The sequence below is a fragment of the Erythranthe guttata genome, chromosome 6, assembly GCF_056151865.1.
Source record: "Erythranthe guttata isolate IM_541 chromosome 6, IM_541, whole genome shotgun sequence".
NCBI classification, from domain to species: Eukaryota; Viridiplantae; Streptophyta; class Magnoliopsida; order Lamiales; family Phrymaceae; genus Erythranthe; species Erythranthe guttata.
The window spans coordinates 1,230,806-1,244,061 of NC_142538.1; the positions used below are offsets into that span (position 1 = coordinate 1,230,806).

Genomic DNA, 13,256 nt, shown 5'->3' on the forward strand with positions numbered 1-13,256 from the left:
TAGAAAATATAAAAACGTGTTTCTTTACTGAGCGATTTTCCTTCTAAAAACGCGACTTTCCTTTTCAATTTGGGCTGCACTGGAGAAAGAACTACTCGTCTTATATCATAATTATTTAGTTGGTATATTTTTACTATTTAGGGGAGCTATCGGCCCATATGTAATTTTCATGAAAGAAGGCCCATTAAGATACACAAGGCCCACAAACACACAGAAAGAAAAATAATAAATAAATAAATAAATAGATAAAATAAGAGAACAATAATAAATATTTTTTTGTTGGGCTATTTGATATAACCCCTCAATACTAATTTTAATAAAGAAAGGTCCAAATTATTTTGCACCATTTGAGAAAAACTCACTTCAAATTTCAGCCACCCATCTTCCCATTTATGTCCCTGAACCTTACACATCCACATGGGCCATGACCCATCAATCCACTATCCCATGATCCAGCCGTGTCTTTCTCTCTTTCTCTTTTTTTTTTTTTATATTATTATTATTATTATTATTTAATTTTTTTTATTTATTTTTTATTTTTTTTAAACATTTTTTTTATTTTTTTTCGTTTTTTAACTTTTTTCTCTATAAATCGACTATGAAGCATATTAAATCGACTATGATGAACTATAGTAGATTAAGGAACCGACTACTGAAAATAACAAATCACAACTACAAAAATGCAAACTCAACTATATTTACAAAAACAAACAATATACAAACATTATAGTTGATTTATACAATTAGAATCAATAAACAAAAAATCTAAAAATAGTTAAAAAATTGGAGTCAATGAAGCATATTAATCGACTATGATGTGAAGCATAGTCGGCTAAGAAAATGCTACTAAAAATAACAAATCACAACTGCGAAAAAAATGCAAAATCAACTATATATTACAAAAACAAAAAATATACAAACATTATAAATGATTTATACAATTGGAATCAATAAACAAAAAATTCAAAAAAAAAAAGAATTGAAGTCGATCAACCTTAATCGACTGACTGCCAGAGCATCGATTAGCTTAATCGATTATGAACATATACATAGTCGATTAAGGTTTCAGCCTACAAACCTGGACCAGTAACAAACGCCGATGACAAAAAAAATTATGCGAACGGATCCTGGGCTGAGGCGCAGAAGAAATCGTGTGGAATGAGGGGTGAGGGGTGAGGACAATTTTTTAAGACGATGGTACAGGGGAGTCAAATTACAGCCCGGTAAAAATTATTTAATACGTTCACTGCCGCTTTTTCCGCCTCTACTATAGTTGACGCTTCTTTCTCCGGCCACCTCCTCCTTCTCTCCCCGAAGTGCAGTTGCTGACTCCTAACCCGGCACAGATGGCCCTTTTTGTTGTGTAAAGCTCAAGGGCTAAGCCCTACCCGGCGTCGCTATTTGGTCGGTAATTTAATTAGTTTTCTGATTTTAGTCGGCGTTGTGGGCTTCTCTTACGGTGTAACCGCGGACTCCGGGAACCTCCGCTGTCAACCTTGCAGTCACGCGTTCAAATAATTCATTGTTTGATGGCCATCTCCTCTCTTCCTTTGCGGTGGAGGTATATCTTTCGTAATTCTCTTTTGGGAAGAAAAAAAAAAACAGAAAAGAACAACAGGAGGGGCACACGCGTTTGACGGATCACGAAGCAGGTGAAAAGAAAAGAGGAAAGGAAAAAAAATTATGTAGCAGAACGGGATAAAGACAGTGAAAAATATTAAAATATGTGCAAATAAAAAGATATACATACTCATTAACCAAAATAGCCATTGGAAAGAATTTTATTCCGGAACTTTGCGGAATATTATTTTTACGGCCAGGTAACCGGACCCAAGAGCCAGCCGAGGGCGGTCAGTAAGTTCCAAGAATGTGAAGAAACGAGAAGTCAAAAACCACCTACGGAATTGAAGAATTATAGAAGCCTTTTACGGGGCCTGATTAAACTGGACGCAATGGAAAAAGAAGTGTGAAGAAAAAATTAATCAAAGCGAACCTGGTGGTGGTTACTGAAGAAACAAACATCAGCAACCCTATTTTGAAAAGAATCGTAAGCAAAATTTAGAGCACAATGGAGATCCTTTTTGTTCATTTTTCTTGTTGATAGAATTCCCTTTGTCGTTTTTAATTGCTCAGTTTAAATCTAAAAGCAGCTTTTAAAGTTTTCATCTTGCTAAAAGCAGCTCTTAAAGTTTTCATCTTGCCAGTTCCCTACCCTAGTGCTTACCAAAGTCTGAAAATTGAATCTGACTATGACCAAATTAATACAGAACATTGATGTGTGCTCTGACTTGTTTCAAAATGTTTGTCTGTGTTTGTTAGCTTATTGATTTTCATCCGATGAGTATATTATCAACTTTTCCGTACAAAAATACATGTCTCACAAGTAAAAGTGGCCATCGGTTGAGGGTGGATAAAATTCTGAAGGCCGCCAGCCTGTAATATACTCCCGTTTTGCTACAGAAACTTCAATTCCAACATTCCCCTCCTTTGTGAACTTAATAGCATTACCAGCAATTATCAATATAATTTGCATCGATCAGCCAATTTTCGTCACCAGTAGTATAAACAGGTACATCTAGAGCCAATGCCAATGTCAAAGACAACTTCACTTATGCAGTGGGTTTTATCAAGTTCACAACCTACAATTCAAGAATTATGTTTCTTATCTTCTCTTCTAAAATAAAGACAGACACAATAATGAAATATATGTATATGTATATGTATGTATGTATGTTTGTTTACCTCTCTGAAAGCTGCTTGAAGATTAAAAGTTTCGGCTTCCAAGGTAAGGCTGCCATCTTCAAGTCTTGAAAGATTTAGGACATCATTTGTAAGTGTGTAAGTGTTGCAAGAAAGTTGCTACTCTTAAGTCTAAAGTACTCGTGTTTTAATGATTGATAATGTTATATTCTTCCAAAATAAAGTTTCGAGAGAAAAAGATGGAGTTAGTGCTATTTTTTAATTTATTAAAAAAATTGTCGTATGTTTACTAAAATTTGTCCTGTATTTATCAACACTCCTTTAGAAAATAAATAAAAGCAATTATGCGTAGGAATAATATGGAAGCGTACAAAGGTGGTGTTTGTAAAAACTTTTAAAAATAGATTATGAGTTTTTTTCTCACATAATCTGTTTTTAGGTGTTTGCACGACCGACTTTTGCTTTTGCTTATTTTAAAATAAGTTGTTTTAAGCTATAATTTTAAAAGCACCAATGTACCTGATTTTTCTATTTTAGTTAATTTTCCAGATTTTTGGCAAACACCCCCCGACTTTTAAAATTAAGCACTTAATATCAATTTAACTTACAATCACTAACTTATATTTTTAAATAAGCTTTTGCAAACAACACCGTAGAACTTCTGAAATGAAGTATAAGTGACTTTAGAAAATAATTAAAAGTTTGTTAAAAATTGAATTAAATAATAATTAAAAGCAATATTATGCTAGGACTGAAGCCCACGATGATAAGCTATTAAACCCAACAACACAAATATTATGAAAATAGCGGGGAAGCCCATTAAAAAAAGCCCACATGGAGAAGCCCCTTTCATAAACCCTAGTGCGCCGTATATCATAATATCTTCACTCAGCCCCCACACTTCACCTCTCATTTACCCCAGAGAGAGAGAGAGAGAGAGAGAGAGGAAAAATGGTGTCGCTCAAGCTGCAGAAACGGCTCGCCGCCAGCGTACTGAAGTGCGGCAAGGGGAAGGTTTGGCTTGATCCTAATGAAGGCAGTGAAATCTCCATGGCCAACTCTCGTAAGCTCGATTCTCCACTATTTCCTCGCTTAATCATTTTCGAAATTTTAAGATCTCTCTCTCTCTTTTGGTTCGATTGACGATGCTTTTTATGCCGTGTTTATGTAAAAAAGGATTATTAGGTTTAGATTGAGATAATTGCTAATATTAGGCGTTTCCCACGAGTTCAGATTTATATGAGTTCAGCATAACTGATAATTGTCTCGTAGTCTGTTAATTTCAGCTTCAGTGTTGTTTTTTAAATGAATTATCCTTAACATATTGTTGTTTGGATTGATTGTAAAAAATAAAGCGTTGATAAGCATGTTGCCTTCTGAAATGATGTGATTATATTAATGAATGGACTACTCTGGTTCAAATGTTTACTCCATAGAGATAGGATTTTGATTCTTTTGGGAATGAGCTGTGTTGTAGTATATCGAAAAAACAAAGTCATCTTGTTCTGTTTACACAGATTATTGCATCTAGGTTTCATTTCATGATGATTCATTATAAATATAGTTGTAAATTGATTTAGTAACTTTGAAGGTACATAATCTCACCAACAATTGACAGTTTTATGCGCCTTGTTTAAATAGGCATACTCCAATAATCTGAATTGTGTTGATTTGAGATGATTATTTATATGCTATGTATTATTTTTTTTTGGATACAGGACATAACATTAGGAGGTTGGTGAAGGATGGTTTCATCATCAGGAAGCCAACCAAGATTCACTCCCGCTCACGTGCCCGTCGGATGAAGGAGGCGAAGAGAAAGGGACGCCACTCTGGATATGGTATTGTTTTCCTAATTTTTGGACTGCTAAATGTGTTTGTTGTGTTGTTTTGTATTAGCGTGGCATGCGACTTACCTTTTGCTTGCATCCTGTTTTTTATGATGGCCGTAGTTTGTGGTTTGTGGTTTTTTTGTTTGTTTGGTTATATTTGGTTCTAAACTCGCACAAAATAGATGGCATGATCATCCGTGTCATTGTTTGATGTTTTAATTTGAACTGTGATGACTTTTTATCTATGGTCTGTTGGAGAATTACCAGTTCCTATTGTGCAGATGACTAAATATCCAATGTTATTCTTTTATGAATCTATCCATGTTTTTTTTTTAAATTATATACTAGGATTGAGATTATTGTTATTGCTCGTATGCTAGTCTCTTGTGCTTTGAGTAAATTAGCTGCCGAGTACCTGTTGGAAAAAAAATATGCTCATTTTCGAGTATTCTTTGTAAATGATTTCAGGTAAGAGAAAGGGAACCAGAGAGGCAAGATTGCCCACTAAAGTGCTTTGGATGAGGAGAATGAGGGTGCTCAGGCGTTTGCTCCGCAAGTATCGTGAGTCGAAGAAGATTGACAAGCACATGTACCATGACATGTACATGAAGGTTAAGGGTAATGTTTTCAAGAACAAGCGTGTGTTGATGGAGAGCATCCACAAGTCTAAGGCTGAGAAGGCTAGAGAAAAGACCTTGTCCGATCAGTTTGAGGCCAAAAGAGCAAAGAACAAGGCTAGCAGGGAAAGAAAGTTTGCAAGGAGAGAAGAAAGACTTGCTCAGGTAAATACTTCTCGTTTGTATCTTTAACCCATTTATGTTTTAAATATGTTTATATTAATTAATGTCCATTGACTTGTATGCTTTTTTCATATGTATTGTATGTTTATATGTTTGATTCTTCGTACCATTGCAGGGACCTGGAGAAAAAGCAGCACCAACTCCAACTCCCGCACCTGCAATTCAGCCAGCTCAGTAAGTGACTTATTGTTGTAGTAACTCGTTATTTCTGACTGAAGCTGAATAATCTCAGTATTGATGAAATTATTTCTGGTGCAGGGCCACCAAGAAGGCTAAGAAGTGATTTCTGAGTACCAGTTTCCCTCATTGGTTCTCTTGTGGTTTTGTTAGAATTGCCTTCTAGGTTTATTTATATTTTTCTTCTGTGTTGTCATTAGCATATAACTTTGTTTTTTAAATTGAAGTACCTTCTTGAATGACACCTCTTATGTTTTTTGGTTATAGTACTTGTTCGTTGCAAGTTGAATTTTGTACGTCTTCAAATTTGCCTTGACTATTTTCCTTGTGCGAAAGATATCCATCTTTAATTTATTTGCGCGTAGAAGTTTACTTGTTCTTCTACTGAATCATGGATTGTATATCACCTTTTTGTTCTTTTTGCCATGTGTATTAAGATTTCTGTTTCATCCTTTTTTATTGCTCAGTTGGAAGGTAATGGCAGTTTATATAATGTTTTCATCTTGTTGGTTCTCTATTTCTTATTGCAGTCCGAAATAGAATCTGACAGGAATATTTTTGCCCAAAGTCTTACATAATATTGCTGTATGCACTTTTACTGATTTCGAAAAGTTCTTCAATGTCTGTTAGCTTATTGATTTTCATCCTGTTAATATGTTTTATGAGATTCAAAAGAAAAACGAAACCACTCAACAATTTCTAAAATCTCTTGTACTGAACATGGTTTGACTGAGGGAGCAATCATTATTTGTTTACAAAATACAAAATTTTCTATCTTCTGGACATTGTTAAGTGCTTGTTTTAGTATATAAACAAACATTATTCTAATTTTCGATCTCAAAGTAATGAAAACAAGTCCTGAAATATTGATGTTAAACGAGGTAAATACCGTTACAATCTTCTTTGCCTACTATGTAACCACTCATTTCTGTTTCCCGTCACTCATTCCTCTCAACTCTCCCATGAATTGTGAATAATCTTGAATGATATTTAACACAATCCCTTGAGATAATAACAATGTGGATAGTAAATGCGTTGGTCACACAGTGCCGGCGCAAGAGAAACGGGACTAGGATATTGCCTGCAGGACTAGGATATTGCCTTTCTATCAACGCTCGACGTACCTATCTAGTCCTTGAATATTTTTACCTAACCTTAATGGTGAAACCTTTGTCATGTCTCGACTCGTATGTAAACGCTGGTTATTGTCCATTGTCTATATATATATATATATATATATATATATATATATATATATATATATATATATATATATATATATATATATATATATATATATATACATAAATAGTTACGAGTGAGAGGAACGAGTCTGAGTCCACGAGTAGGAGAGGGGGGTGGATTTTGGACGAGGATGACGCCGGAGATGGTGATTTGAGAGTAAGGAAAGATGATAGATTGGTAGAGACTGTGAGTATTGTTAAGTATTGAGCCCAATAGAAATGATCTGTTGTGATCTGGGCCAATAGATTAATTATTTCAAAGCCCAACTTGTGAAATCGGGCCCAATATTACATAAGTCCACTGATCCAGTCAAACGTAGATCTGAACCGTCTGTTCTAGGGCTTCAATCTGAGCCCTCCATTTGCCTCATTCTTCTTACCTCTCTCAACCCTAGCAGCATTCTTCTGCTGCGCCGTTTCTCGCTCTTCCCTTGTCCCCTTCTCTCTCTACAGTGTTTCGTCACCCCTTGTCGTTTTCCGGCGACACCGTCGCAGGTCTGGCCGGACAATGGGTGTCCTTGCCGTCGCAGCACATTTAATGCTGAAGACCGTTGAAACTCTGTGTATTTATACTGTGGTGAGAGAGAGAGACAAGTGTGATTCACCATTTATTCAAACCTTATCTTTTCTGGCCTTAATCCTCTTCTGTGAGGGTTTTGGTGTTGTGTGTGTAGAAATCTGGGTTTGTGCTGAGTGGAGAGGGTGAGTTATCACCGAGTTGACTGTGCATGTGTTGGTGAGTCAACTCGGAGTGAGGTTTTGGGGTCAGATCTAGGGTTCCGATCAGTGGCTGTAGCTTGGTGCTTGTTTTCAGTTGGTGTTACCACCAGACCTTGGATTAACTGGATGAATACTGGAAAAGGGAACTGAGCCGTTCTTATTCAATAACATTTTTAATTCTCATTTCCAGTTGTTTTAATTGTTTTTCGGATCCATGGCTGTTTTGAAATGAACCTGTACCTAACAGTGGTATCAGAGCATCAGTTGGACACTTGTTCTTTGCAGACTCGTGCTACGGATTTCACTACTGTGACTCACTCACTCTGTTTCTGGGTAAAATCCTGGAAAACCTGTGGTTGACCTTGTGTGGTCAGAACTTACTTCCGCTGTTCTCTGAAATCTGGGCCAACTCAGGCTATCTGCCACTCCAAACTTCCCTTGTCCGGACCGCTTAGTGTCACAGGAATCTGGGGAAGGGGGGTAGTCTGAGACAGCCCAGCCTATGACCGGTTACTTTGGTGCCTTCTGGGCCAACTCAGGCTATTCGCCACTCCAAACGTCCCTTGTCCGGACCGCTTAGTGTCGCAGGAATCTGGGGAAGGGGGGTAGTCTGAGATAGCCCAGACTTCGACTGGTTACTTAGTTGCCTTCTGCAACGCTTGGCTCTCTGTTGGGCCTCCTGGGATCATCTTGTGTGTCTTTTCTTTGTTTACTTTGTTGCTGTCTGTGTGCAGCTCTGTGTGGCTTTTATTTTCTGTTGCTGTCTGTGTGCAGCTTGTGTGTTTTCATTTTCTGTTGCTGTCTGTGTGCAGCTTGTGTGTTTCCATTTTCTGTTGCTCCCTTGTTTTTTCCTTTTCTCTGTGTGAAAATGAATTCTTATCCTGTGGCTTCTTTTGATGGCAAGGGTGACTTTGCTATATGGAAACAGAAAATGAAAGGTGTTTTAGTGCAACAGAAATGTTTTAAGGCCATAACTCAAACTTATGATGATAAAACCACTAAGGAAATGAAAGATGATCTTGATGAACTTGCTTATTCCTTGATTATTCTGAACTTATCTTACTCTGTGATTAGAAAGATAGGTAAACTTGATACTGCTAAGGAATTATGGAATAAGTTAGAAGAACTTTATACTGAAACCTCTTTACCCTCAAAAATGTTTTTACTGGAAAAGTTTTTTAGATTTAAACTTGACTTGCACAAAGATATAGATGAAAATCTTGATGTTTTTACAAAACTTGTGCAAGATATAAAGTTAACTGGGGATAAAAATATTGATGAATATACCCCCATTGTTCTTCTAAATGCTATTCCAGATTCTTACAGTGATGTCAAATCTGCAATCAAGTATGGCAGAGACAAAGTGACTCTAGACACTGTGATAAATGGTTTGAAAAGTAAGGAACTTGATTTGAAAACTACCAAAAGCAACAAATCTTTGGGTGATGTTAACTTTGTGAAAAACAAGCCTAAAAACAAGTTTTCAAACAAGGCTTCTTCCTCCAATAACCAAAATTTTCAAAAGTCTGATAAGGGTAAAGTAGGGAGTAAGAATAAGCTCAAACATAGGAAGTGTTACAACTGTGGTAAGTCTGGTCATTATGCCAATAGGTGTTCTGAACCTAAGAAAGATAATAAGTCTAATAATGAACAGACTAACCAAGTTGCTGAAAACATGGGTGATGTGTTTATGATTACTGATGAGTATCTTGATTTTGTGAATTCTGTGTCTGCATCTTTGACTGATAATGACTGGTTAATGGATTATGCTTGCTCAAATCATATGACACCCCACAGAAGCATGTTCTCTTCTTATGTTGAATTAAAAAATGGCTCTGTGTCCATGGCTGATAGTAGTAAAAGACATGTGCTAGGTATATGAACTGTATGTCTGAAATTTCAATCTGGTTTTGTGCTTAAATTGAAAAATGTGAGACATGTTCCTAAGCTTAGTAGCAATTTGATGTCTTGTGCTATCTTGGAGGATTCTGGGTATAAGGGTACTTGGGGTGATGGGGTTATGAATATTATGCATGATGGTTTACTTTCTTTTAAGGCTGTTAGAATGCATAATATGTATGTTGCATCTGCATTATCTGTTTCACATGTTAATTCTGTCCAGCATGACATGACTGATCTTTGGCATAGAAGATTAGGTCACGTCAGTAGCAAAGGACTAGGAATTTTGCATAAAAACAACTATCTGAGTGATGACATTGTTGTTGATATGCCCTTGTGTGATTCATGTGTTATGGGTAAACAGTCTAAAGTGAAATTCCCTAAATCCCCTTTCCCTAATACTTCTAAGTGCACAGAAATCCTTGAATATGTTCATGCAGATGTTTGGGGTCCTGCACCTGTCTCCACACCTGGTGGAAACAGATATTTCTTGTCTGTTGTTGATGATTTTTCAAGAAAAGTGTTTGTTTTCTTACTTGTGCAAAAGTCTGATGTTTTTGATAAGTTCAAATCTTGGAAAACCTTTATTGAAAATCAAACAAACAAGAAACTCAGAACCCTTAGAACTGATAATGGCACTGAATTTTGTAATCATGAATTTGATTATTTGTGTGCTGAGTTTGGCATTAGAAGACATAGGACTGTTGCATATACCCTAACAGAATGGCATAGCTGAAAGAATGAATAGGACATTAATGGATAGGGTTAGATCCATGTTGCATGCATCTGGTTTGCCTAAAGTTTTTTGGGGTGAAGCTGTCTTAACAGCTGCTTATGTGATTAACAGATCTCCATCTGTGCCTTTGTCTGGAAATTTGCCTGAAACTATGTGGACTGGGAAACCAGCTGATTTGTCTAATTTGAGAGTTTTTGGCTGTTCTGCTTTTGTTCACCATAAAACTGATAAATTAGAACCTAGGTCCTTAAAATGTGTTTTTATTGGATATCCTGAAGGAGTAAAAGGATATAGATGTTGGCTAAATAATGAACATGGTTTTAAAACAATCATTAGTAGAATTGTTGTTTTCAATGAGAATGAATATCCTTGTTTGCCTGTGCCTTCATTTATTGTTCCCCCCTCTGCTCCAATTGAGGTGGAGAAATCTCCTCTTGGAAATGAGGAAATTGAGATTGTTGATGATGATGATTCATCCTCTGTGCCTGAAAATGTGTTTGATCAAAATGTTGAGTCTGATTTACCTGATATTGATGATTTGCATGATTATCAGCTTGCCAGGGATAGACCTAGAAGAGAAATTAGGAAACCTCATCATCTTGATAATTTTCAGCTTGCATCTTTTGTGTTCAATGTGTTTGATGCTTTAGATGGGAATGAACCTAAGTGCTACAAAGATGCTTTAAAATCTTCAGAATCTGCTATGTGGTTATGTGCTATGAAAGAGGAAATTAACTCCTTGCATGTCAATCATACTTGGACTCTTGTCCCAAAACCTGCTAAGTGCTCTTTGATTGAATGTAAATGGCTCTTTAAAATTAAGCATGAATCTGATTCTGTTAGATATAAAGCTAGGCTTGTAGCCAAAGGTTTTACACAAAGAGAGGGTATTGACTATACTGAAATTTTTGCTCCTGTTGTTAAATTCACCACTGTCAGAATTTTACTTGCTCTAGTTGCTCACTTTGATTGGGAACTTAAGCAAATGGATGTTAAAACTGTTTTTCTGCATGGTGATCTTGATAAGCAAATTTTCATGTCTCAACCTAAAGGCTTTGTTGATTCTGTTAAACCTGATTATGTCTGTTTGTTAAAGAAATCTCTTTATGGCCTTAAGCAGTCTCCCAAGCAGTGGAACAAAAAATTTGACTCTTGTATGCTTTCTTTGAAATTTAAAAGAAGTGAATTTGATCCTTGCTTGTATTTCAAAGATGATTGTCAATCTCCTGTGTTCATGTTAATCTATGTTGATGATATGCTTATTGCTAGCTCCTGTTTAAAGGCTATTGATCATGTGAAGAAGTGCTTAAGTGAAAACTTTGACATGAAATTTCTTGGTGATTCAAAGAGAATTGTGGGTATGGACATAGTTAGGAACAGAAAATATTGTTCTTTGTTTCTGAACCAATCTGCCTATGTTGAAAAAATCTTAGATAAATTTGCCATGAAAAATGCCAAGTCTGTGTCTGTGCCTTTAGCTGCTCATTTCTTGCTAAGTAAGGAACAGTCTCCAAAGACTGAACCTGAAATGTGTGATATGAAATCTGTTCCTTATGCTAATGCAATTGGTTCTATCATGTATTTAATGGTAAGTACTAGACTTGACATTGTATATGCTGTAAGCTGTTTGAGTAGATATATGGCTAATCCTGGCATGCCTCATTGGGAGGCTGTAAAGTGGCTAATGAGATATCTAAGAGGGTCTGTTAGAACAGGGATTGAATTTTCTAAGTGTGAAAAATGAATTGTCTTATGTGGTTATGTGGATTCTAATTATGCAAACAACAGAGATAATAGGAAGTCCACCACATCTTATGTGTTTACTTTGTGTGGTTCTTGTATTTGCTGGAAATCTCAACTTCAAAATATTGTAGCCCTTTCTACCACTGAGGCAGAATACATTGCAGCTACTGAGGCTATAAAAGAATCTCTCTGGTTGAAAGGGCTGCTCTCAGAAATTGGCTTCTTGAAAGGTAAAGTTGTAGTTTTCTCTGACAGCCAATCAGGTATACAATTGTGCAAGAACCATGTTTTTCATGACAGAACAAAACACATTGAGATTAAATACCACTTCATCCGGAAAGTGGTGGAAAAATGTGAGATAGACCTGGAGAAAATTCCTTCTGAATTCAACCCTGCTGACATGGGCACTAAGTGCCTACCTGTGGAAAAATTGAGATCATGTTTGAGAACCTTGAACATTGTCTCAAATCATGATGGAAACAAACATGTGTTTGTCTGCTTGCTGTGTGCAAGTCTGTTATTGCTTTCTCTGTGATAGCTTGTGTTATTTTTTTAACTTCTGTGTGATGTTAAAATTTTTCTTATCTTGGTGATTACCTCCTTTGTGGAAAAAATACTTTTTGAATCTTCTACTACAATCTGTGTGATTAGTGTTTAAGATTCAAAGTTACGACAATGATGATCCCAGTCCATTAAGTGTGTTCATAATAATCCTTATATTGGTCTCAGGTGGAGAATTGTTAAGTATTGAGCCCAATAGAAATGATCTGTTGTGATCTGGGCCAATAGCTTAATTATTTCAAAGCCCAACTTGTGAAATCGGGCCCAATATTACATAAGCCCACTGATCCAGTCAAACGTAGATCTGAACCGTCTGTTCTAGGGCTTCAATCTGAGCCCTCCATTTGCCTCATTCTTCTTACCTCTCTCAACCCTAGCAGAATTCTTCTGCTGCGCCGTTTCTCTCTCTTCCCTTGTCCCCTTCTCTCTCTACAGTGTTTCGTCACCCCTTGTCGTTTTCCGGCGACACCGTCGCAGGTCTGGCCGGACAATGGGTGTCCTTGCCGTCGCAGCACATTTAATGCTGAAGACCGTTGAAACTCCGTGTATTTATACTGTGGTGAGAGAGAGAGACAAGTGTGATTCACCATTTATTCAAACCTTATCTTTTCTGGCCTTAATCCTCTTCTGTGAGGGTTTTGGTGTTGTGTGTGCAGAAATCTGGGTTTGTGCTGAGTGGAGAGGGTGAGTTATCACCGAGTTGACTGTGCATGTGTTGGTGAGTCAACTCGGAGTGAGGTTTTGGGGTCAGATCTAGGGTTCCGATCAGTGGCTGTAGCTTGGTGCTTGTTTTCAGTTGGTGTTACCACCAGACCTTGGATTAACTGGATGAATACTGGAAAAG

General features: G+C 36.8%; 1 protein-coding gene across 1 annotated transcript; it reads left to right on the forward strand.

Moving 5' to 3' along the window:
- The first annotated feature begins 3,478 nt into the window (after positions 1-3,478).
- Positions 3,479-5,863, forward strand: LOC105971811 (large ribosomal subunit protein eL19z). The gene is made up of 5 exons (XM_012996708.2): positions 3,479-3,763; positions 4,419-4,541; positions 5,001-5,314; positions 5,448-5,506; positions 5,591-5,863. The coding sequence occupies exons 1-5, from the start codon at positions 3,652-3,654 to the stop codon at positions 5,613-5,615; spliced, it is 633 nt and encodes a 210-aa protein (XP_012852162.2). The 5' UTR covers positions 3,479-3,651; the 3' UTR covers positions 5,616-5,863.
- The last annotated feature ends 7,393 nt before the right edge of the window (positions 5,864-13,256 follow it).

Bases quoted from the DNA above. Each gene is read 5' to 3' on its own strand.
- LOC105971811 (XM_012996708.2), top strand. From the start codon at position 3,652: ATGGTGTCGCTCAAGCTGCAGAAACGGCTCGCCGCCAGCGTACTGAAG. The intron at 3,764-4,418 runs GTAAGCTCGATT...TTTTGGATACAG, and splicing joins AATCTCCATGGCCAACTCTC to GACATAACATTAGGAGGTTG. The intron at 4,542-5,000 runs GTATTGTTTTCC...AAATGATTTCAG, and splicing joins GGGACGCCACTCTGGATATG to GTAAGAGAAAGGGAACCAGA.